Source organism: Phoca vitulina, unplaced genomic scaffold (assembly GCF_004348235.1).
Source record: "Phoca vitulina isolate PV1807 unplaced genomic scaffold, GSC_HSeal_1.0 scaffold20, whole genome shotgun sequence".
Classification (NCBI taxonomy): Eukaryota; Metazoa; Chordata; class Mammalia; order Carnivora; family Phocidae; genus Phoca; species Phoca vitulina.
In genome coordinates, this window is record NW_022589723.1 from 22,202,368 (window position 1) to 22,227,387 (window position 25,020).

Below are 25,020 nucleotides of genomic sequence, written 5' to 3' on the forward strand. Positions count from 1 at the left end.
ACTTATCAAAGTATACCATTATTTTACACTAGTATTTCTTCTACCTTTCTTTGATGTTAATATACTTGACTCAGCCTTTAACCAGCAGGTATTCCCATAGTGCTCAGTACTGTGGAGGATATAGATGAAGTAAAAAACACATTCCCTTCTTGAAGAAGTTATGAGTTTAATTGGCCAATTGCATTTTTAATTCAAATAACCAGTATAAAATGCTGTGGTTTTAAGCTTCTTTATCAAAAAAATAGAAATTTTTTATGCACAGAAATCAAATAGATTTTGTTTCAGTGCTATTTAACATTAGTCCTTAATATTACTAATTATGGTTATTTGACCTGGGAATGGACAGAAAGATTGAGGGGTTACACTTATCCCTTAATCTTTGCAAGCATTTACAAGATTCTGCATCTTTTGGGAAAAGATAGTGTTCAGCTGCTGGTAAGTTTAAATAAAAGTAATCAAAAAGGTCGATTTATTCCATCCTTTTTAAAAGGGTAATGTATTTTAACTCAATGACATTATTGGTATCACAAAGTTTGTTTTTAAAAAGATACTGTTGCGGGCGCCTGGGTGGCTCAGTTGGTTAAGCGACTGCCTTCGGCTCAGGTCGTGATCCTGGAGTCCTGGGATCGAGTCCCGCATCGGGCTCCCTGCTCAGCAGGGAGTCTGCTTCTCCCTCTGACCCTCCCCCCTCTCATGCTCTCTCTATCTCATTCTCTCTCTCAAATAAATAAATAAAATTAAAAAAAAAAAATTAAAAAAAAAAAAAGAGATACTGTTGCTAAACTCTGACCATATCTGGGCAGCCCACAGTTCAAAGACATACTGTGATGTGTAACCCCTCATTGTGTGCTGAAACACAAAACTGAGCATGAAAGTGTCCTACTTCAAGGAATCCTGTTAAGATATTCAGACTTTCAGAATGACTACATTTTATATTAATTATTTGGACTTTAGAAGTATTCTTCTTTCATGAAAGAATCACACAAGAGCAGTGTTGTATCTTGTTTAACTTGTGAGCAGAAGACCATGTTATATGAGCTTATGAAGACTATATATAAACCCATTCAGGATTTAGTGTTGAAATTAAATCTTAGAGAAAATTAATTTGACAAGAATTTAATGATATGCACAATCATTGTGCTATGTGTGTAGTAATTAGGCAGCAATAGTAAGTAGGGTTGTAATTCCTAGATCATGAACTTCTGGGGTCAGTTGCCAAAAGAAGGTACCAAAGAACTAATGGTGCCAAAGTTTCTCTAAACTCACTCTCAAGATCCTTTAAGCTGTCCTCAGATTAGACGCAGAAGTTTGGGCCTTCCCCATTTTCTGTAGGGAAGTGGCCCAGAATTCTAAAGGCAGTCCAAATCCTGAGGGCTTCTTGGAGCCTGGAAAGACACATGGAAGGATCATGGGGAAGGAGAATTTAGAGCAGTAGCAGAGTTTCTCCCATTGACACGTGTGGAAGTTAGGGTCTTTGAATTCCCTTCTGTCAGGGTTTCTAGATTATGTAGGATAACCATAAAGTCTGGAACCACAGGCAATATACATAATGTCATCAAGGATATCTTATATCCCAAGAAGTAGGTTATATTATGAATGAAGGAGTCTTTAAGATAGAAAACTTCCTATTCCTCCAGGACCTATCCACTTCCCTCAACCTGTAGCTGACCCACCTGGCCATTTTGTGATTTAAAGTAAACCTCCTGTAGTCCCCATCCCCACCCCACTGTCCCCCTCAAATCCTCTGTCCTATCTGGAACTTGACCAGGTGGAGAAACATTAAGATGCTATCAGTTAGTCATTCATACTGTCATATTGATTATTTTAAACATAGATTACATACTTTTGAAACCAGAAGGGGTCAAAGAAGTGAAATAAATAGACCAAGGTCACAGCATATTAAAAGGAGAGCTAAAACTAGATCCTAGGTCTGCTTCATTCATAGCCTGGTGCTCTTACCAGATAGCTTCTCCCTAAACTGCATAAAGTGTGTATACAGAATTAGGAATGGCTTAGAATTGCACCAATATGGTAGCCACTAGGCACATGTGTCTATTGAATATTTGAAATGTGGCTAGTCCACATTGAGAAGTGCTGTTAGTATAAAATTCATACTGGATATCAAAAACCTAGTACAAAATAAAAATGTAAAATGTTTTTGTATTTTTTTTATTTTGATGAAATAATAATTTAGATATATTGGGTTAAACAAAATAACTAAAATTAATTTTACCTGTTTGGGATTTTTTTTTATTTTTTAATTTGGCTACTATAAAATTTTAAATTACGTACATGGATCGTGTTATATCTCTACTGGACAGCACTGGCTTAGAACACATTAGAAGAAAGGGACATAGAAGGGAGACCTGAATAGGGTGCCACAGTGGGGGCTTTCAATAGTCAGAAGACATGTAAGGGCATCTGACCTCTGGAGCTTAATGGAGGGATCAGGAGCTTAAAGAACAGGAGAATGATAAGCTGCCAACACAATATCATACTCAAGGTTTACCCCTTGCACGTTCCTTCTCTTTGCCCCACCCCTCTACTTTTTATTTCCAAGAGTCATATGCAACTATTATTTAATTCTTCTCAGGTCCTTACTATAAACCTAGAAAATTACGGTATCTTAAAAGTCTGGAGAGACTTCTAATAACTGGGAATTTACATCTCCACTTATTTTTGTGTTGAGCTAAAATCTACCTTCTTTTATTTTTATTTTTTTAAAGATTTTATTTATTTATTTGAGACACAGAGAGAGCACGAGCAGCAGAGAGAGGGAGGAGGAGGCTCCCCGCTTAGCTGGGAGCCCGACATGGGGCTCTCTCCTAAGACCCTGGGATCATGACCTGAGCCAAAGGCAGACGCTTAAATGACTGAGCCACCCAGGCGCCCCAAATCTACCTTCTTTTAAATTCAAGATTTCTACAAAACAACCCTTCAGAAAGTTTTATTTGTCCAGGATAAACATCTCCATTTCTAAATATCATAATCAGATAATGTCCTTTAGACATCTTATAATTTATTAATATCTGTCTTAAAATGTAGGTCTCCAAATTGAATATAATATTGAAAGCTAGGGTAACTAGTTCAGAATATAGTGGAACCATTAATCCTACAAATGTTATACTTCTGTCAGTGCACAAGGATTCTTTTAGTTTTAGTGGTTCCTCATACTGTTGGCTTATATTAAGTTTGTAGCCAAACTGACTTCTCACATGAACTACTTTCAGGCCTGAGAGGTAAGAATGAAGCATATAGATCTCTATGCAGAGAAAACAGAAGGTATGTATATAGATGCCTTTTGCTGTATTTTACAGGGCAGAGTTTAAGTGAAATTATGAAGTACATCATACCTTTAAGACTTAAGCATTTATTTACAGATTACTAACAAAGAAGAGGAACATGTGTTAAAAGTGTTAGAAGGTGTTAGAAGCTGCTGACACCTGACAGTAGAGCCACTCTAATTATGCTATAAAGTGAATGAATGTTGATCCGACAAAAATACGAACTTAAATATATTTTTAGAAACACATCTTTCGAACAAACCTAGATTAAATTGTGCTCTGTCAGTGTGTTATTTTGTTAATAACTGACACATTTTTTTAAAACTCTCAAAGATGTCATTTGTAGCATTAGAATTACTAACTGTAATTAAGTTATAATACATTTACTCTTTAGTTTTGCTCTTAAATTTACTTTTTAATGTCATCTGATTACTATGTTTCTATAATTATAGAATACTTGTCCTTTTATGGAAAAAGAAAGTAACTCATTTTATTATCTATATTGCAGGATGGGGAAGTAATGTCACTTAGTAGTTAAGAGCACAGGCTTTAGAATCAGGAAGACCTAGGTTTGAATTCTGGTTTCCACACTAAGTAGCTGTGCAGCCTTGAGAAAATTATTTAACATCTCTTTACCTCAGTTTCCTCAATTATAAGGCAGTACCTATCTCACAGGGATTGTTAGGAGGACTGAATGAGCTGATATATATATAAAGTACTTGGTGTGATACCTATCACACATTACTATAAGTGCTTCATAAAAATTTAACCTATTGTTATGCTAATGAAAATCACTAAATGTGCTTCTAAAATAGAACCTTAACACAATGAACTGTTTTGTTGGCTATCTACATTAAAAGGAGTAGTGTTGTAATATATAAATTACAGAGAGAAAGAATGAGAATGATAAAACTACCTTGGGCATTTCCCTGAAAAATTAATGTAATTTTTGTAGAAAAGCAGGTATTTTTGCAGAACAATAGAATAATACATTATGTCTATTTTTGTACTAAGAATGGCCTTCAGTTGATAGTTGGATCAGTTTGTTGATTTCTTAATTCTGTGTGAACTGGTACGTGTTTTTTAATATCTTTTTTTTTTTAACTATTGAAGATCTGGATTCCTAGACTTGCCCAAGCACTTCTGTCTGCTATAGCAGACATTAGACTCTACTCAATAATGAAGCAACTAGAAAATCAGCAAATGGCAAAATGGGTGGTAAGTCCTAAACACTTTAAAAACTAGTCACTTACTTCATTCCTAACAGCATGAAGCACATGGAAAAATCAGTTCTCAAAACAGCTTCAGAAGATACTTTGTACAACTTTAGAGAGGTGCTTCCATAATGAAGGACAGCAAAATGCAAGTGGTGCCTGCCATGTCGCTCCTTCTGATTGCACCCTGGGTGATTGACACCATTGATGCCCTCCAAGTCTTTGAACCCTAGGAACAGCTTTTGGAAGCACTGCAGTCATCAAAGCTGTCAGAGTCTTTGCCTCACTTTCTGTAAAATTCAGTAGGAATAGTTCTAATCATTGCCTACCTAACAAATCACCTACAACCTTTGTTCCCTACCTCCAGCGACCTGAGACTGAGCCTAAGAAGTACATTTTCACTGAAGCATTCTTTCACCTCTAGCTAGAGTATTTGAAATAGTTAGACTCTGTAAGGGAGAAAATGTGGTGTAGAAAACTGTCCTTTGTCAGACTGGCTTATTTCACAGTGGAGTGATAGATTCCTTATATCACATTCAAACCTTGAATGGATTTTCTCATTGAAACCATAACCTGAAGCGTGATTGGATTCTTTAGTACTGTGGTTAACCTTCCTTGGCTCGTTCTTAAATTAAATAAACTTATACAAGCTAGCTTTGAAATCTTACTACCTTTTTAGTACTGTTTCTACTGGAAAATATGTTCCAAATTCCAAGTGACCAATTTATCAACAAATTTCTGGAATATAATTTATTATTTATTTATTAATAAATATTTAATATTATTATAAATAAATTATTAATAATACATTTCTGCAGGTAGTGTGTTTATTTGCATTAAAAAGACAGAATGGTTTAGCGATTGAGTCCTTGTTAATGGATTCAAGGATAAAATCAGTCTCTTTATTTTGTGCTTACATACACAGATGAAGGCTCAACCTAAAATGGCAAAAGTGTAATGCCTTTGAAATCCTTCCTCCAAAGTAGTAGTACTAGTTTCTTCTAGTTTAAGAAAAGCCTTTAAATCCACAAAAATTTGGAACATTTTTTAAAGGCTGTATTTGAAGAGATAGGAATCTAATACCACATGTTTAACATCCTTGCACCAGCTAACAAGTTCTTTTAAGACATTTGCTTTGTAGACTTGATGCTTCTGTTTGCATGTTCTTCCAAAAACTGGTTTATTATTTTAGTCAATTTACCTGAAAGTATAAACTTGTTAACTTTAACACCTACATATCTGGTATTATCATAGATCTGTGTGTAATGTAACTTCTTAAAAACAATGTTTGGGCATGCCTATTTTCAATATCGTTTATGTTTTGATGTGATTTTTGCAGTAGGTAGACTTGCTGTTTTCCATAGAAGAAGATAATACTGAGCTTTTCCATTTCCCACTCCATATATGTTTGCTTATAATTGTTCTTAGTTTTTTTGCCAGTTATGCTCTTGGTTCACATGGTATTGCTGTACCAGAACTCTTACAAACACCATGGAAACTGTTCTCACTATAATTGCTCTTTTCTACTATCCTTTGGAAGGTTCAAAGTCTATGAACAGGTGAGATACATTACTGTTAATAATTATGTACAAAACGTGAAAAATTTTAAATATCAACATATTGTAATGTCTGGTGGACCCCTGAATGTTCATGAGGTTTATTAAAACTACATTGTCAGTTGATACATTTATTATCACAGGAAACAGATATATGCAAACTAGGTAATGAAGGGCAGTTTAATAAAAGGACTATGTACAAATGTTTAGGCAATGTTTAGAAAAACCAATATGGGGATAACCATAGTAACCCCAGGGCTAGTCATAGGAGGAAGTTTCTGCTACCCCTTAGGCCCAAGGAGAGGTAATAATTGTAATGGGAATCCATACAAAGCTGTAACTTAAGAGAGGGCCCCAATAGGGGACATGCACAGCCAGCCTTTAGTCATAGCAAGAAGAGAGCTGGGGGAACAAAATGCCCTGAGTTAACTCTTCTGCCCTCCAATCAGTCAAGGCCAATCAGAAGCCAGAAAGCAAGTGAGTTCATTGATATAGTTCAGGCAGGTCAGCTTCCCTGCACAAAGAGCAAGTGAAGAATGAGGAAAATAGATCTGGAAGGGCAAATAGAAAATATATGAACCCAGGAGATTGGGTCCCAGATGGCAGCATAGGAAGATTCTGAACTCACCTCCTCCCTCAGACATACCAAAACTATAGGAACATATGGATCATTTCTCTCCAAAAAGATCTGAAAGCTAGATGAATTGCTCTCCACAACAAAGGGTAAAGATAGGTAGAAGAGGCAGAGACACAGTCTCACAAAAAAAACCCCACCCGCAGCATGGCAACACACAATAGGGAGGGATCTCACCAGCTAGCCCTTCTTCCAGAAAAGCAAGGGGTTGATGCCCCATATCAGGCACTCTGGCCCCTGGGATCTGCACCAGAGAAACAAGCACCCAGAACATCTGGCTTGGAAAATAAACTAGTTGACATCCAGGGGTCCCCAAGTGCTATAGGAAACTGAGGTTCCCCACTTGGATGTCTCACATACAGTCTTGGTTACCCTTGAGACCCAGTAGAAAAACAGCCATTTGAAAAGTGTCCAGCAGTGACCCACCAGCAAGAGGGATGGTGTGGAGGTCATCCCTGTGGAGTAAGGGGTTCAACTCCACATCAGGGACCCCCTGCCTGGAGATCTGCATCAGGAGTGTGAGTCCCCATAATGTCTGCTTTTAAAATCAGTGGGGCTTAACTCCAAAAGACCCAGAGGCCTATAGGAAACCTAAACTCTGCTCTTAAAGGCCTAGAGACAGTATCACTTGCTCCAAAAACCAGGAAAGATATTAAAATTTTAAAATTTAAAAATTACTTGACATGAAGGAGATTTATTGACAAATTTTAAGGCATGTACCAGAGAGGCTGGGCACTTTCCCCAGGAACAGAAGTGCTGGTAGATACCGTTTTTCTTGCCTACCTTCAGCCCAGCTAGCCCAACACTGGCAAATGACAGTTCTGACACTTTCCATCTACCTTGCTAGCATAGCTTGCCCAACCCTGGCATGCCCCTACAGACCTGCCCCACCCAACCCGGCAGGTGCCCCTCCAAAGCAGCTGCCACCATGCCATACCCAGGGGGCAGCCTCTGTCAGGACTGGTACCCCTCCATAGTGACTCCAGCCCTGGGTGAGAGGGGCATCCCTGCCCAACAGGACACCCACACCAGCTGTGGCCTGTCACAACAGGAAATCACACAGCATATACAGAGGATAGCCCTGGAATGCCTTGTTCTGGTGACCAGGGAGAATTGCACTTCTAGGCCCATGGGACACTACCTTTAAACTAGGAGACATAGCTGACCTACCTAATACCAAGACACAAACACAGAGAGTCAGATAAAATGAGATAGAGGAATATGTTTTAAATGAGAACAAAACAAAACCTCAGAAAAAGAACTAAACAATATGGAGACAAGCAATCTACCTGATAAAGAATTCAAAGTAATGGTCATAAAGATGCTCACTGAACTTAGAAGAAGAGTGGATGAACTCAGTGAAAACTTAAGGAGATAGAAAATATAAAAAAGAACGAGTCTGAGCTGAAGAATATAACTGAAATGAAAAATACATAACAGCAGATTAGAGGATGCAGAACAGCAATCTGGAAGACGGGGTAGAGGAAATCATCCAAACAGAAGAGCAAATGGAAAGGAATTTTTAAAAATGAGGATATGGTAAGGGACCTCTAGAACAACATTAAGCAGACTAACATTCGCATTATAGGGGTCCCAGAAGAAGAGAAAGGGGTAGAAAACTTATTTGAAGAGAAAATAGCTGAAAACTTCCCTGACCTAGGGAAGGAAACTGACATCCAGGTCCAGGAAGCACAAGAGAGCCCCAAACAAGATGAACCAAAGGAGGTCCAAAATAAGACACATAATAATTAGGATGCCAAAAAGTAAAGATAAAGAGAGAATCTTAAAAACAGCAAGAGAAAAGCAACTAGTTATATACAACAAAACACCCATACAACTGTTAGCTGATTTTTCAGCAGAAACTTTGCAGGCCAGAAGAGACTGGCATGATATATTCAAAGTCCTAAAATGAAAAAACCTACAACCAAGAATGCTCTACCCAGCAAGAATTAAAGGAGAGATAAAAAGTTGTCCAAACAAAAGTTTAAAGGAGTTCATTATTACTCTACCAGTCTTAAAAAAAATGTGAAAAGAAATCCTCTAAGCAGAAAATTTTAATAAGAAAATTATGAAAGAAAAATTCCACTGGCAAAAGCAAAATACAGTAAAAGTAGTAGATAAACCACTTAAAGCTAGTATAAAAATTAAAAGACAAAATTAGTAAAATCAACTATATCTGTAATAATTAGTTAAGAGACAAAATAAAAATATGTACAATATGATATCAAATACATAATCATGGAGAGGGTAATGTACTGTGCTTTTAGAATGAACCTCATGGCATTAAAAACCAATAACAGATACACAAAAAATAAAAAGGAACTCAAGCATAACACTATGAAAGTCATGAAATCACAAGAGAAGAGAGCAAGAGGAAAAGAACCAGAGAGCTACAAAAACAAATAGAAAACAGTTAACAAAATGACAATAAATATGAACATACATATGAATAATTACATTAAATGTAAATGAACTAAATGCTCCAACCAAGAGACATGAAATGAATGGATGGATTAAAAAAAAAAAAAAAAAATCCATCTGTATGCCTCATACAAGAGACTTACCTCAGACCAAAAGACACATACTGAATGTGAAGGGATGAATGTAGATATTCCATGCAAATGGAAGTGAAGAAAAAACTAGGGTGGTTAATGCTTAGACAAAAACAGACTTTAACACAAAGACTATAACAAGAGACAAAGAAGGGCATTATATAATGATAAAGGGATCAGTCCAACAAGAGGATATAACAACTGTAAATATTTGTTTCCAACATAGCAGCACCTAAATATATAGAGCAAATATTAACAGACCTAAAAGGAGAAATACAGTAGTAGAAGGAGACTTTAATGCCCCACTTACAACAATGGATAGATCATCCAGACGGAAAATAATGAAACAGTAGCTTTAATGACACATTAAATCAGATTGGCTTAACAGAATATTTTTAAATTTTAAAAATTACTTGACATGAAGGAGATTTATTGACAAATTTTAAGGCATGTAAATTTTTTTTTTTTTAGAATAGAATATTTCATCCCCAAACAGCAGAATACACATTTTTTTTTTTTTTTTTTTTGACGTGCACATGGAACATTCTCTAGAATAGATCACGTTAGGCCAAAAAGTCTCAATAAATTTAAGAAGATTGAAATCTTACCAAGCATCTTTTCTGACAACAGTGTGACACTAGAAGAAATCATTTACAATTAAAAAAAAAAAAAAACCTGGAAAAAAATGAAGGCCAAAAACATGCTACTAAACAAGCAATAGGTCAACAAAGAAATCAAAGAGGGAATCAAAAAATACCGTGAGACAAATGAAAATGGAAACACAACATTCCAAAATCTTTAGGATGCAAAAGAAGCAGTTCTAAGAAGGAAGTTTATAACAAAAGAGGCCTACCTCAAGAAATAATAAAAATCTCAAACAATCTAACCTAATCTAAATTTAGTGAAAAAGAACAAAGAAAACCAGTTAGTAGAAAAAATAAGAAAGATCACAGTGGAAATAAATAGAGACAAAAAATAGAAAAGATCAGTGAAACTAACAGCTGATTCTTTAAAAAGATAAACAATGTTTAAAACCTTTAGCCTTGGGGCGCCTGGGTGGCTCAATCATTAAGCGTCTGCCTTCGGCTCAGGTCATGATCCTGGGGTCCCGGGATCAAGCCCTGCATTGGGCTCCCTGCTCCGCGAGAAGCCTGTTTCTCCCTCCCACTCCCCCTGCTTGTGTTCCCTCTCTAGCTGTGTTTCTCTGTCAAATAAATAAAATCTTTAAAAAAATAAAAAATAAAAAAATAAAACCTTTAGCCAGACTCATCAAGAAAAAAAGGACTTAAATCAGAAATGAAACAGGAGAAGTTACAGCCAACACCATAGAAATACAAAGGATTATAAGAGACTACTACAAAAAAATAATATGCCAGCAAACTGGACAACCTAGAAGAAATGGATAAATTTAGAAACATAATCTTTCAAGACTGAATCAGGAAGAAACAGAAAATTTGAACAGACTGATCACTAGTAATGAAACTGAATCAATAGTTGAAAAACTCCCAACAAACAAAAGTCCAAGATCAGATGGCATCACAGATGAATTCTATAAAACTTTTAAAGAAGAGTTAATACCTATCCTTCTCAAACAATTCCAGAAAATTAAAGAGGAAGGAACTCTTCTAAATTCATTCATTATGAGGTCAGCATTACCCTGATAACAAAACCAGACAAAGACACTACAAAAAACAACAATAACAACAACAACAACAACAAAATTACAGGCCAGTACTTCTAATGAACATAGATTCAAAAATCTTCAACAAAGTATTAGCAAACTGAATTCAGCAATACATTAAAGGTATCACTGATCACAATCAAATGGAATTTATTCCAGAGATTCAAGGATCATTATGTGAAAATCAACATGATATACCACAACAAAATGAAGGTTAAAAATCATATGATCATCTCAATAGATGCAGAAAAAGCATTTTGACAAAATTCAACATCCATTTATGATAAAACTTTCAACAAAGTAGATACAGAGGGAATATACCTCAACATAATAAAGGCCATAATATGACAAACCCACAGCTAATAACCATACTCAATGGTGAAAAGCTTGAAGATTTTCATCTAAGGTCAGGAACAAGACAAGGATGCCCACTCTAACCACTATTATTCCACATAGTACTGGAAGTCCTAGCCACAGTAATCAGATGAAAAAAAAGCATCTAAATTGGTAAGCAAGAGGTAAAATTCACTACTGCAGCTAACATACTACATATTGAAAACTGTAAAGACTCCACCAAAAAAACTTAGAACTAATAAATTCAGTAAAGTTACAGGATACAAAATTAATATACAGAAATCTGTTGTGTTTCTATACACTAACTAGCAGCCAGAGAAATTAGGAAAACTAACCCACTTATGAATTGCATTTAAAAAAATACTTAGGAATAAATTTAACAGAAGAAGTGAAAGACCTGTACTCTTAAAAACTATAAGATGTTCATGAAAGAAATTGAAGATGACACAAGTAAATGGAAAGATATACCATATTCATGGATTGGAAAATTAATATTGTTAAAATGTCCATATTACCCAAAGCATTATACAGATTCAATGCAATCTTTCTCAATGTACCAAAAGCATTTTTCTCAGAAGTAAAACAAATAATCCTAAAATTTGTATGGAACCACACACACACAAAAAAACCTGAATAGCCAAAACAATCTTAAAAAAGAACAAAGCAGGAAGTATCACACTCCCAGATTTCAAATTATACTACAAAGCAATAGTAATCAAAAAAGTATGGTACTGGCACTAAAATAAACACATAGATCAGTGGAACAATAGAGAGCCCAAAAGTAAACCCACACTTCTTTTTTTAAAAAAAGATTTTATTTATTTATTTGAGAAAGAGTGAGCATGACCAGGAGGGACAGACGGGGGAGAAGTGGACTCCCCACTGAGCAGGGAGCCACATGTGGGGCTCAATCCCAGAACCCTGAGATCATGACCTGAGCTGAAGGCAGATACTTAACTGAGCCACCCAGGGACCCCTAAACCCACACTTCTATGGTCAATTAACCTATGACAAAGCTAGGCAAGAATATACAATGGGGAAAAGACAGTCTTTCTAATAAATGGTGTTGGGTAAACTGGATAGTTACATGGAAAAGACTAAACTCGACTACTTTATCAACCCATATACAAAAAATAAACTTAAAATAAAGACCTAAATGTAAGACCTGAAACCATAAAACTCCTAAAACAAGTGGTAAACTCTTGGATATCAGTTTTAGCAACATTTTTTTAGATCTATCTCCCCAGGCAAAGGCAACAAAAGCAAAAATAAACTGTTGGGACTATATGAACAGCACAGCAAAGAAAACCATCAACAAAATGTAAAGGCAAACTACTGAATGGGAGAAGATATTTGCAAATGATATATCCAGTAAGGGGTTAATATCCAAAATACATAAAGAACTCATACAATTAAAAAAATCAAATTAAAAAATGGGCAGAAGACCTAAGTAGACATTTTTCCAAAGAAGACCTACAGACGGCCAACAGACACATGAAAACATGCTCAACATCACTAATCATCAGGGAAATGCAAATCAAAACCAAAATGAGATATCATCTCACACCTGTCAGTATGGCTATTACCAAACAGACAAAAAATAACAAGTGTTGGCTTGGATGTGGAGAAAAAGTAACCCTCATGCACTACATGAGGGTTAAGAAAATGCAAACAGTAATATGCACTCCTATGTTTACTGCAGCATTATTTACAATAGGCAAGATACAGAAGCAACCTAAGTATCCATCGATAGATGAACAGATAAAGAAGGTTTGGCATACACACACACACACACACACACACACACACAATGGACTATTACTTGGGCCATAAAAAGAATGAAATCTTGCCATTTGCAACAACATGGATGGACCTAGAGGGTATTAGTGAGATAAATCAGATGGAGAAAGATAAATACCATACAATTTCACTTAAAAGTGGAATCTAAAAAACAAAACAAATGAATAAACTTAACAGAAACAGACTCACAAATACAGGGAACAAACTGATGGTTGCCAGATGGGAGGAGGGATGGGTTGGATGGGGAGAACAGATGAAGGGGTTTATGCAGTATGAACTACCATTTATAAAATAAGTAAGTCATGAGGATATAAAGTATAGGATTAGGAATATAGTCAGTAATGTTGTAATAACTTTGTATGGTAACAGATAACTGCCCTTTTTGTGGTGGGCATTTTGTAATGTATATAAATGTCAAGTCGCTATATTGTACACTTGAAACTAAAAACAATACTGTATATATCGACTATACTTCAGTTGTAAGAAGTAAGTTAAAGAAAACATATGGACCAGATTTGGGCTTATATAAACTGGGGAAGCAAATACCAAGCAAATGGAACCACCAATATGAGCAAAAACACAGAGCTGTAAAAGGGCTTCATTTTGTTGTGGGCAGGTTGTCCATCCTACCACACACGTGGTCGGAAGCATGGGAGAAGGGAAGAATAAGGGATGATGCTGGAATAGGACTTTGCCCTTCTCCACAATTTGGACTTTATTCTGTAGGTGGAAGGGAACCATTGAAGGCTTTTGAAAGCATGACATAATCAAATCTGATTTAGAAAGAATTCTCTTGCAGTACCAGTATTTAGGATATAATGAGGGAGAAAGCCAGAATTTGGTCTAGTTGAGAAGCTACTATCCATTCTTCCTATATAAAAAGGTTGTTGGGAGAATCAAATCAAATAAGATCATTTCTGCATTAGACTCCTGACTGCAAAAATAGGCATTCACTTAAGTTTACTTATATGATGAGAGCTTTATTATAAGGCTGAAAGTAAATATAAGGAAAAGAGGGAGCTTGTGGCCAGGCCTGGAAGAAAATTATAGAAAATCTCAGCCCCATAAATGAAATTGAACGAATTATGGCAGTTTTGAGGGAAAGTCTGTTCTGTTGTACCTTTATAGCCCAGTCTGTGAATCTGTTTTGTCTAATTTTAAGGCTTAGCTAGTCTCCATTTCTGTCCTCACTACCAACTGTCCAGCTTTCTCTATCTCGCATTCAATTTGAGAAAATCTGATTAGGTCTGTTAAATGTCATTATCCCTATAGTTTCACGCTGGCCAGACTTAAGACTGCCTGCCTGGGTTCAAGAAGAGAGGGTCACGTAGCACAGGCGACTGCTGTAAAAGCATTCTTCCCCAGATAAGCATGACAGGTACTATTCCTGGCTTTAGAATATATGACATTTTGCAAACTCCTTTAAAAATGCAAATTTTATAAATGAAAGTTTTCTTTAAGGATGGACTGAGAATATCTAAGCATTGATTTCTGTAAAATGGTAACAGTGAAACATCTCTCAGAATTAAATGAGAACCTATATAAAGTGTATAGCGCAGGGCCTCTTACAAAGTAAATGCTCAGTAAGTGTTGTTAATGACAATGATATTAAGTAAAGGAATATTTGGGGGGCAATACAAAAAAAAGAAGACAGCAACTATGAAAATATTCCAGACAAGTGACAGGGCTTAATGTAAAATGATGGGAATGGGAAGGAAACAACGTGGATGTGTGGGGTGAGATGCTGCCATTTAAGGGACTCTCAAATTTTAAGACTGAGAAACTGAGTAATACTATTAAATATTAGACACTGAATAGGTTTCAGGGAAGGTTTTGGGCTCATTTCAGGTGCTTTGATTTTGAGTGCCAGTAGAGATCTATGTAGAAATATTCAGAAAAGAGTAAGAAATCCAAGTCTGAAAGTTTGGAGTGAGGTCAGGACTGAAGTATACACTTGGGTGTCCTCTCAGTAGTTTGTAGCAGAAGTAGCAATTAGGATGCGTGCAAATCAAACCAACCTATGAATGTGTTTTATTTCACCTGCATAAGGGTTTTTGTTTTTGTTTTTTGAAGAAACTACTTGGCAAAGTTTTAAAATTGGGAGATCTTACATAAAATCTGGGTTCCTAGTTTATGAGAGGCCCAGCAACATTTTGGGCCAAGATTCCTTCATGACAATATCAGAGCCTGCCCACGGTCTACATCACTCATTTACTTATATGGTCTCTGTAAGCATTTGAATTTGAAATCCCTGCTCTTACATCCTCACCAACATTAGAAATTTCTCTATAGCTCCTACTTAGTTAATAGATACACAATGGTACCAAAAAGTTTTATTTTGCTTGCTTTCAATTTTTAGCAGGGCTAACACTATTTCCATATGATAATCTACTGTCTGTAGTCCTCATGATTAAATTAATATAGTCTTCTTTAGCTATTTATTGAGTGAAGTCCTAATAGTAAAAATCCACATTTCTATCCATGATCTTAGAGGTTTGTATGGTAGGCTTTTTATCAATTATACATATAGATCTTTCATTTGGATAAGATTAGCACTTACTTTCAAAACAAAATTGTATGTACTAAGAAGCCCAACATTGCCTAAGTAATCCTAATATTTCCTTAAATGCATTTATTCTTTTTTTCTTAGAGAATGGTTTTGTGTGATTTTCTTTTATCTCCTTAGGAGAGACTTGATAATTTTTCCATCAGGAAAGCAATTGGCAGAGTTGTATGGCTAAAAGTTAGTATACCTTTTTGGCAAAACAAGACCAACATTAAGACATAGAATAAGTTCTGAATTTAAAATACTAAAATTGGGATATTAGAGCTGAAAAAGACCTTAGATATTACCTCTTTTTATGGAGGAGAAAAATTGAGTCAAAAAGTATAAGTAGGGCGCCTGGGTGGCTCAGTTGGTTAAGCGACTGCCTTCGGCTCAGGTCATGATCCCGGAGTCCTGGGATCGAGTCCCACATCGGGCTCCCAGCTTGGCAGGGAGCCTGCTTCTCCCTCTGACCCTATCCCCTCTCATGCTGTTTCTCTCTCTCTCTCTCTCTCAAAAAAATAAATAAATAAAATCTTAAAAAAAAAAAAAGTATAAGTAACTTACCCAACTTCACATAGCTATTTATACCAAAAGGAAAATGCCCCCATTAAAAAAAAAAAATTATATCACAGCATAAAGTAGATAACTTCTACACTCATTTCCTAGTTGTCTTGACAATATATTTTCTTTGCTTATAGTGTCAAGTACTTGTCCCTGGTGGCACTTGCCTTCATAATTCGTCCCACAGCTATCATTCCATGGATACCTTTGGTCTTCAGACACTTCTGGCAAGAACAGAAAAAGCTTGATCTTATTCTGCATCAGTTTTTACCTATAGGGTAAGTATGGCTACAATCCATCTATTAATGTCCATAACCTATAAATTACAGATTGTGAACAAGATTTTACATCTCATAGTCAATTATTATATCTTCTAATGTCAATGAGAATTATCAGACTAAGGAAACAATATTTCCAAATTTATATTTTGTATTTTTATATTTATGATTATTAACTATAATTATTTTAATTTGCATAAGTGGGGATCTTTGGAACTTTTCTCACTTAGAACTTTTCTGTACTTCATTTCCTATTTCTCAAGTACATTTTAGAGATCCTTGATTCTTTTACATTTGTATAAGGCTTTATAATTTATAATGTGTATTTATATATTACCTCATGACTTTCACAATTCTTGGATCTAGACAATGTAGGTATTTTTAGTTTGTAGTAAGGAAAGGGGTGGGTGGGTGAGGGCAGCTCAGTGAAATTAAACATGCATTAGCCAGAGTCATTGGGTTGGTTGCTGTGATGGAACTGGTATTGAAACCCATGTCTTCTGTGCTCAATTCAATAGCATATATACTAAAATTGGGACAATGCAAAAATTAACATGGCCCCCGTGCAAAAAAACAAAACAAAAGCCCATGTCTTCTAATTTTGAGCTCCTAGGATCATACTTATCCCAAGTATCTAGTAGAGTATCCAAAACAGTTATTTATTGAAGGGCTGAATGCATTCTGATTCTTAGAACAGTAATCTTTTTAATATACTAGTATTCACTCTGTATGAGTATTTTTGGGTAGGAATTAAAAAGGGCTAAATCATCTTCTGCCAAGTTGCCATTGTTGTCATTTCTCAGATTTATTAACATTATCTTTAATGTATTATTCATTCAGCAAATATTTGTTTAATCCTAGTATGTGCCAGGTACTGTTCCAGATGCTGGAGATACGGCAACTTAACAAAGTCCCTGCCTTCATGAAGTTTATATTCTAGTGGGAGAAGACAGAAAACTAAAAACATAGGGGTAATATCTATCTGTCAAGTGATAAATGCTATAGGGAAACATGAGAGATAAGGATAGAACTTTTATAGGGTAACTAGGGAAGACTGTCATGATAAGGTAACATTGGAGCCAAAACCTAAAGGAATTGAGACAATAAGGAAAGAATATTCCAGGCAAAGAGACCAGCAAGTGCAAAGACCTTGACATAAAGGTGTATTTGGCATATTCAAGGAACAGCAAGGAGACTGGTATGGCTAAAGGAGAGTGAACTTGGGAGAATATGATGATGAGGTCAGAGAGATAGCAAGGGCTCAGATTATGTAGGCTTTTACACAGGGAGATAAAAAGCCTTTTTTTTCATTGCAATACAATGTATAGTTTATTCATTCAACAAGCATTTAGCCTGCTTTGTATCAAGCATTTGATGATTCAGAAGTAAGTAAGATGCAGTGTCTACTCCCGAGGTCAAAATCTGTGGGGTGGGGGAAAGAGATACAACAGTAATTCTTGATCAGCAGTATAGAGTGTTCTAAGTAGTTATATAACAAAATGTTGTAGAACAGATAATAAAAAAGCCTAATTCTGCTTGCAGGGGAAACATTAATAGAAGGTTTACAAAGTAGATGATGTTTTAAATAATATCAAAAATGAACATGAGTTTGCCAGACCTAGGGAATCAGCTGCTTCAAGCTATAAAGGCCTGGGAAGGAGCCTATTCATATAAATCAAAATGCTTGTCTTGTTTATTTTGAAGGGAAATATACAAAAGAACAAATGAGATAATGTATGTGAAAATACTTTGAAATTGTACAGTGCATAACAAATATGATTCACAGTCCTAATTAGTCTTATACTCTCAAGTGTTGGTGTACTGAGTCGGCCCAGCCAACAGCCTTTTATGTATTAAACACCCTTTAAAAATAACCAGTTGCAGGCACCTGTGGCTCATTGGTAGAGCATGCAACTTGATCTCAGGGTCATGAGTTCAAGCTTCATGTTGGAGGTAGAGTTTATTTTAAAAAAACACAAAATTCATCTATCACCGCACTTTACATATGAGGCATTGGAGGCTCAGAGAAGGAAATGATACCTGTAAGATCTTTGGGCTGGTTAGGGTCAGAACTGGGACTGGAACACCAAACCTCTAGCACCTAGGGCTATTTATTTAAAAAGAAAGAAAAGAAAAAAAAAAATTAAAACAGTAGCATATCCAGACAGGAAAAGTATCTCTATAGAGAAAAATCTTGCATTAGTCTTAGGAAAGTTTCTAATATGTATGGACCTACTTCTCTTTGCCTTTTACATGACTTTGAGAATTTGGGACATCATTTTGTCATTCATTCTGTAAAATCAAACATAATTCAGTTGCCTTTCAGCTGCCACATTTTCACCAACAATTAGCAAGACAAAACAAAGTATGGGACATCGTTATAGATATTACAGGCATTAAGGAGATAAGAAGAGGATATTATGGACAACTTTTGCTAGTAAGTTTGACAACTTAAATGAAATGGACAAATTCCTAGAAAAATACAACTTACCAAAACTGACAAAAGAGGAAATAGTAAATATGAATAGTACTATATATATTAAAGTTAATTTGTAATTAAGGACTTTAAACAAAGAAACACCAGGCTCAGACGGCTTCACTGGTGAATGCTACCATATGTTTAAGGAAGAAGAAACATCAATCCACATAAACTTTTCCACAGAATAGAAAAAGAATAACATTTCCCAACTCTTGTAATGAAGATACCATACCCTTGATCCCAAAATCTGACAAGGACGTTACAAGAAAAGTCAATTATAAATCAGTATCTCTCATGACTATGAATGCAAAATTCTTAAACAAATCTTACCAAATTGAATCTAGCAATATATTAAAAAAGAGTGGGGTGCCTGGGTGGCTCAGTTGATTAAGCATCTGACTTTTGGTTTCAGCTTGGGTCATGATCTCAGGGTCATGAGATCGGCCCGTGCTGGGTGTGGAGCCTGCTTTTGATTCTCTCCCTTTCCCTCTGCCCCTCCCTTCCCCCCTACTTGCGCACACGCTCTCTCTCTCTAAAAAAAAAAAAAAAAAAGTATACATCATAACCAAGATTGGTTTTAGTTCAGGAATGTGAAGTAGATTTAGTATTTTAAAATCAATCAGTATGATTCATGACATTAACAGAATAAAGGAGAAAATTCATAGGACAATCTTAATAGACACAGAAAAGCCACATGATAAAATTAAAAACCTACTCATGATGGGAGAGGAGGGAACAACCATTAGAAAATGTGTAATAGAAGGGGACTTCACTAATATGACAAAGATTTCTATAAAATGTTATAGCAAAATCATACTAAGTATTGAAGCACTGAAATCCTTTTCCCTGTGATCACAGAAGATACATGGGTGCTCATTATTTCCCCTGCTGTTTAACAGTATATGTCCTAGCTAGTGCAGTAAGGCAAGAAAAACAAATGGTTGGAAAGGAAGAAAGAAAACTATATGTGATTGTATGTAGAAAATCCGAAAGAATCTAGAGGTAAACTATTAGGGTTAGTAAATAAATTCAGCATGTTCACTAAATACAAGGTGAATATACAAATACTGATTTCATTTGGATACTAAAACGAGTGCGTAAAAGTTTGAGGAATAACAGGATATTTATATAGTCTCAAAGTGTCTCCCCATAAAATATTTATTAATTACAAAGGATAAAATAATTTACAGTGGAAAAGTTAAGGGGTGCCTGGCTGGCTCAGTTGGCAGAGCATGCAACTCTCGATCTCAGTGTTGTGGGTTCAAACCCCACATCGGGTAAAGAGATTACTTAAAAATAAAATCTTTTAAAAATAAATAATGAAAAAAAAAAGGGATCAAAGTTAACATTGCCAGTAATTGGACAGATCACTATCATGAGACACCAAATCAAAAGCAGAGAAAACACCCTGTCTCTTCTATGGTATTACTGCCATAATGCATAACCTGAATCTATTCATGAAAAAACATCAGACAAACCCAAATTGAGGTACATTCTAGAAAATAACTGACCTGTATTCTTCAAAGATGCCAGTCATGAATGACGGAAAGATTAAGGAAATACTCTAGATTAAAGGAGACTACAGAGATAGAACAAGTGAACACAACAAATAATCAGGGTTTTTTGTTTTTCTTTGTATAAAGGACATTATTGGGACAATTGGTAGAATCTGAACAAGGTGTAAATTAGATAGCCATAAAAATTTAATATTTCATGGCTCTGATTATTTGTGATTTATGTAAGAGAATTTTGTTTTTAGGAAATACCCACTGAAGTATAGGGATAAAGGTGAATGATGTCTGCAACTTATTAAACAGTTCAGAAAAAAATACAAATTTAAAGAGAAAGAAAAAGATAAAGCAAATATGGTAAAATGTTAACATTTGGGGAATCTAGGTGAAGGATTTATGGGAATTCTTTATACTATTCTTGCAACTTTTCTCAGAGATTATGTCAAAATAAAAAATTAAAAGGAAAACAGAAATACCATTTATGGTGGCATCAAAAAACATCAGATGCGGGGCGCCTGGGTGGCTCAGATGGTTAAGCGTCTGCCTTCAGCTCAGGTCATGATCCCAGGGTCCTGGGATCGAGCCCCACATCGGGCTCCTGGCTCAGCTGGGAGTCTGCTTCTCCCTCTCCCTCTGCCTCTCCCACTGCTCATGCTCTCTCTCTCTCTGTATCTCTGTGTCTCAAATGAATAAATAAAATCTTAAAAAAAAAAAAAAAAAAACATCAGATGCTCTCATGCTCTCTGTCTCTCATTCTCTCTCTCGCAAATAAAATCTTAAAAAAAAAAAACATCAGATGTCTATGAATAAAATAATGAAAGATATACAAGAACTCTACACAGGAAGCTATAAAACATTATTGGGAGAAACTAATGAAGACCTAAATAAATGGAAGAGTATATCACGTTCATGGATGAAAGATTCAATATTTTAGAGATATCAGCTCTCCCCAAACTGTGATCTGTATATTCAGTGCAGTTCCAATTAAAGCCCAGTATGGGGCGTGTATGTGTATGAACTGATAAAATTGATTTTAAATTTTTAAGTGGAATGCAAAATACCAATATTATCTAAAAGAATCATAGAGAAAGAAATGTTGGATGACTTACACTACTAGATATTAAGACTTACTACAAAGTAACAGTAATTAAAACAACTCAGAATCAGTGCAAGGTAAAACAAATAGACTGGTGGGACACATCAGTCCAGCAAGTCACTCATTTATGATAACAGTGATAAGGCACTATAGTAGAGAAAGGATAGTCTTTTCAATAAATATATAATTATCTGGATATCCATATGGGAGAAAAATTAATATTGATCCCTACTTGCCACCATAAACAAAAAAATAAATAAAAATCCAGGGAATTATAGATCTTAATGTAAAGGTAAAAGAGTTGCACTTCTTCAAGATATGATAGAATATCTTCATGACCTTGAGGCAGGCAAAGCTTTCTTAAATAAAACGTAGTAAGTATTAACTATAAAGGAAAAGATAAATACATTTGAATACATTAAAATTCAAGACTTCTTTTCATCAGATTCACCATTAAGAGTGAAAAAGCAAGCCACAGACCAGAAGATATTTGCAGTACAAAACACAACACCAAGAAAAACCGTCTATCAATTATATACAGAACTTGTACAAATCTGTAAGAAAAAGATAACAGAAAATTGATTAAAAGACCTGAACAGGTACTTCAAAAGATATTTAAATGGCCAAGAAGTATAAAGATACTCACCTCATTAGTCACCAAGGAAATGTAAATTAAAACCACCATGACATTCTAGTATACATCTACCCAAATGCCTGAAAGGATATAGAGCCTTTATATATTCCTGTGGGGATATAAATTGATACAACCACTTTGGAAAACTGTAAGAATTTACTAAAGCTGATTGCATTTACACCTTGGGGCCCAGTAATTCAATCCTAGGTATATACTCAGCAGAAATGTATATACATATATATGGGAAACAAAAGGCACATAAAAGAATGTTCATAGCACTGTTCATAATAGCTTAAAAAAAAAAGGAAAGCAGTGTCCATCAACAGAATAAATACACTGTGGCATATTAATTCAGTGGAATACAATATAGTATTATAAATGAACTACTGCAATATACAAAAAATGTGGTTAAGTCTCACAAGCATGATTGAAGGAAACTGTACATGAGTACTACAGTGTGATTTCATTTTTTTAAAATTCAGTAAAAGGCAAAACATCTACCCTATCAGAAGTCAGGATAATGGTCACCTTTAGGAAGGGAGTGGAGATTGGTTGGAAAGATAGAAGAGCTTTTTGAAGTGCTGCTAACGCTCTGTAATAAAAGGACTGTGGCATCCATGTTAGATGCCCATCTTACTCTCTCTTTGCTGACCTACCCTGGGGGATGCCAGTCTCCATGTCAGGAGGTCATCTTTAAAAAAAAAAAAAAAGGTCTCATTTGGGAGACTGAGCCCTGCCAACAGCCGTGGTTGAGTGAGCTTGGAAGCAGATTTCCCCACCAGCATCAGTCAGCCTTCAGATGAAACTCTAGCCCCAGGCAACATTTTGACAGTTCATGAGGGGCTTTGACCCAGAGACACCCAGCTAAGCTCCACTTGGATTATTGACCCACAGAATGATGAGGTAATAAATGTTCATAGTTTTAAGTTGCCAATGTTTAGGGTAATTTGTTGTGCAGCAATAGATAATGCAGTGTTTATTACTTTTAGAAACTTTCCTTAAATATAGCATCTATCAGTGAAAGATCTTTCAACATGTAAATCCGTATTCAGCTGGCAAAATTGTAGGTCATTTTTAAAGTGACTTTTGATGCCAAGCATTTGCAAAGCCATATGCCAGTATTGGATTTTCAGTAAGTTCAGAATGTTAATCACCCTTCTGTTTTGTTTTTCAGATTTGTCAATTTGAGTTTGTCTCTTATAATTGATCGTATTTTTTTTGGTCAAGTAAGTAAAAATATATTAAGCTAACAGCTATTTTTAATCTAACCATTTATTACACATTACACTAAAAACTCAACCTGACCTATTAATCCTGTGAATATTTGGGAACGCAGGCAAATCACTTTTTAAAAATTTTATGGGATACATTAAAAAAAAACTATTGGCATATGCCTTTCATCAATTTGCTGTGTTTTCTATAAAACAGAATTGTATATTCATAGTTGAAGTTAAAAGGAGTCCATTGTATGGCATTTTTGTCAAGTTTGTACAATTTAGTCAGGTTTGTAACAATGGTTAAATTTTTAAATTTTAATTGACCTCAAGTTAATCATTCAGAATTTCAAATTAATCAGAATACTCTCTTCAGCCATTTGATTTGACATTTTAATGTCATGACTGTTGGTAATGGCCTTTGGTTGTTTTTAAGTTCCCCAATTTTAAGTCACTTAGGGGCTCTGGAATCAGATTGCCAGAATTTGAAACCTAGTACCTTCATTATTAGCTATGTGACCTTGGATAAGTTATGTACCTTTCTTGCCAGTTTCCTTAACTGGAAATAACTGTGGTACCTGTTTCATAAGGTTGAAGGATTAAATGAAATAATGCATGTAAATGCTTACAATAGTGCGTGGCAGAAATGAGCACTTATTGTTAACTGCTGTTGTTGCTGTTATTATCTGCTTTGTGTGACAATTCAAAAGGTAATGTTCTCAGAGCTTTATTTTAATGTGTGATATATAAGGTACTAAAGTTTTTAATATGGGTAACACACATACTCATATAAAACCTATTTTTGAGGATCTTCTTTATCTCTGTTTGTAAAACTTACATTGTCAAAATACATATGAACATTTATTCATGTTTTCTTGAATTACAGAAACCTAATTTTTTACAAATTAACAGAACACATTAAAACTTAGAACATTAAAATGAATAAAGAATGATTTCATGTGGTTATTAATCAAAATTATTAATATAAAGTACTGTTTGGTTTTTAGACTTCATTCAAGATTCTGCCAAATTCCCTAATGCCAAAGATTCATACTTGGCACTAATACATTTCTATTTCTTTTTCCATCAACTATGCCAGTGGACCCTGGTTCAGTATAACTTCTTGAAATTCAACGTGCTTCAGAATTTGGGAACATTTTATGGTTCTCATCCATGGCACTGGTACTTCAGTCAAGGATTTCCAGCTGTTTTGGGGACTCACTTACCCTTCTTTATTCATGGCTGCTTTCTGGCCCCAAGGAGGTACCGAATACTTTTGGTAACTGTGCTGTGGACACTGCTAGTTTATAGGTAAGATTTTATTTGTTCAAATAATTATTTTTTTAATGTTACCAAGAATTTAAATTCTTCAGAAAGTAAACTGTTTATCTTCTGGACATGTATTAACTCTTATGATTTGTTAGTGGGGATTATTTAGCAGACAGAAAAGGTAATAATTATGCTGATGCTCAGAATGAATACTTCTGATATGTATAGTTTGCTTGACAAGGATTACATTCAATTTTTAAGAAGTTGAAAAAATTTTATTTGCTTTTAAAAACTAAAACTACCAAAATTTTAAGTATTGAAGGATAAGAAATTATATTTTAAAATGAAAATATAT

At 35.2% G+C, this 25,020-nt stretch overlaps 1 protein-coding gene across 1 annotated transcript in view; it reads left to right on the forward strand.

Moving 5' to 3' along the window:
- The window catches only part of PIGB (phosphatidylinositol glycan anchor biosynthesis class B), a 38,404-nt gene that overhangs the window by 2,262 nt on the left and 11,122 nt on the right, over positions 1-25,020 (forward strand). Inside the window, exons 3-8 of the mRNA XM_032418108.1 lie at positions 318-435; positions 4,398-4,502; positions 5,927-6,057; positions 16,322-16,462; positions 23,357-23,408; positions 24,496-24,707. Of these exons, the coding sequence (XP_032273999.1) occupies positions 318-435; positions 4,398-4,502; positions 5,927-6,057; positions 16,322-16,462; positions 23,357-23,408; positions 24,496-24,707 (759 nt within the window). The remainder of the gene's footprint in view (positions 1-317; positions 436-4,397; positions 4,503-5,926; positions 6,058-16,321; positions 16,463-23,356; positions 23,409-24,495; positions 24,708-25,020) is intronic.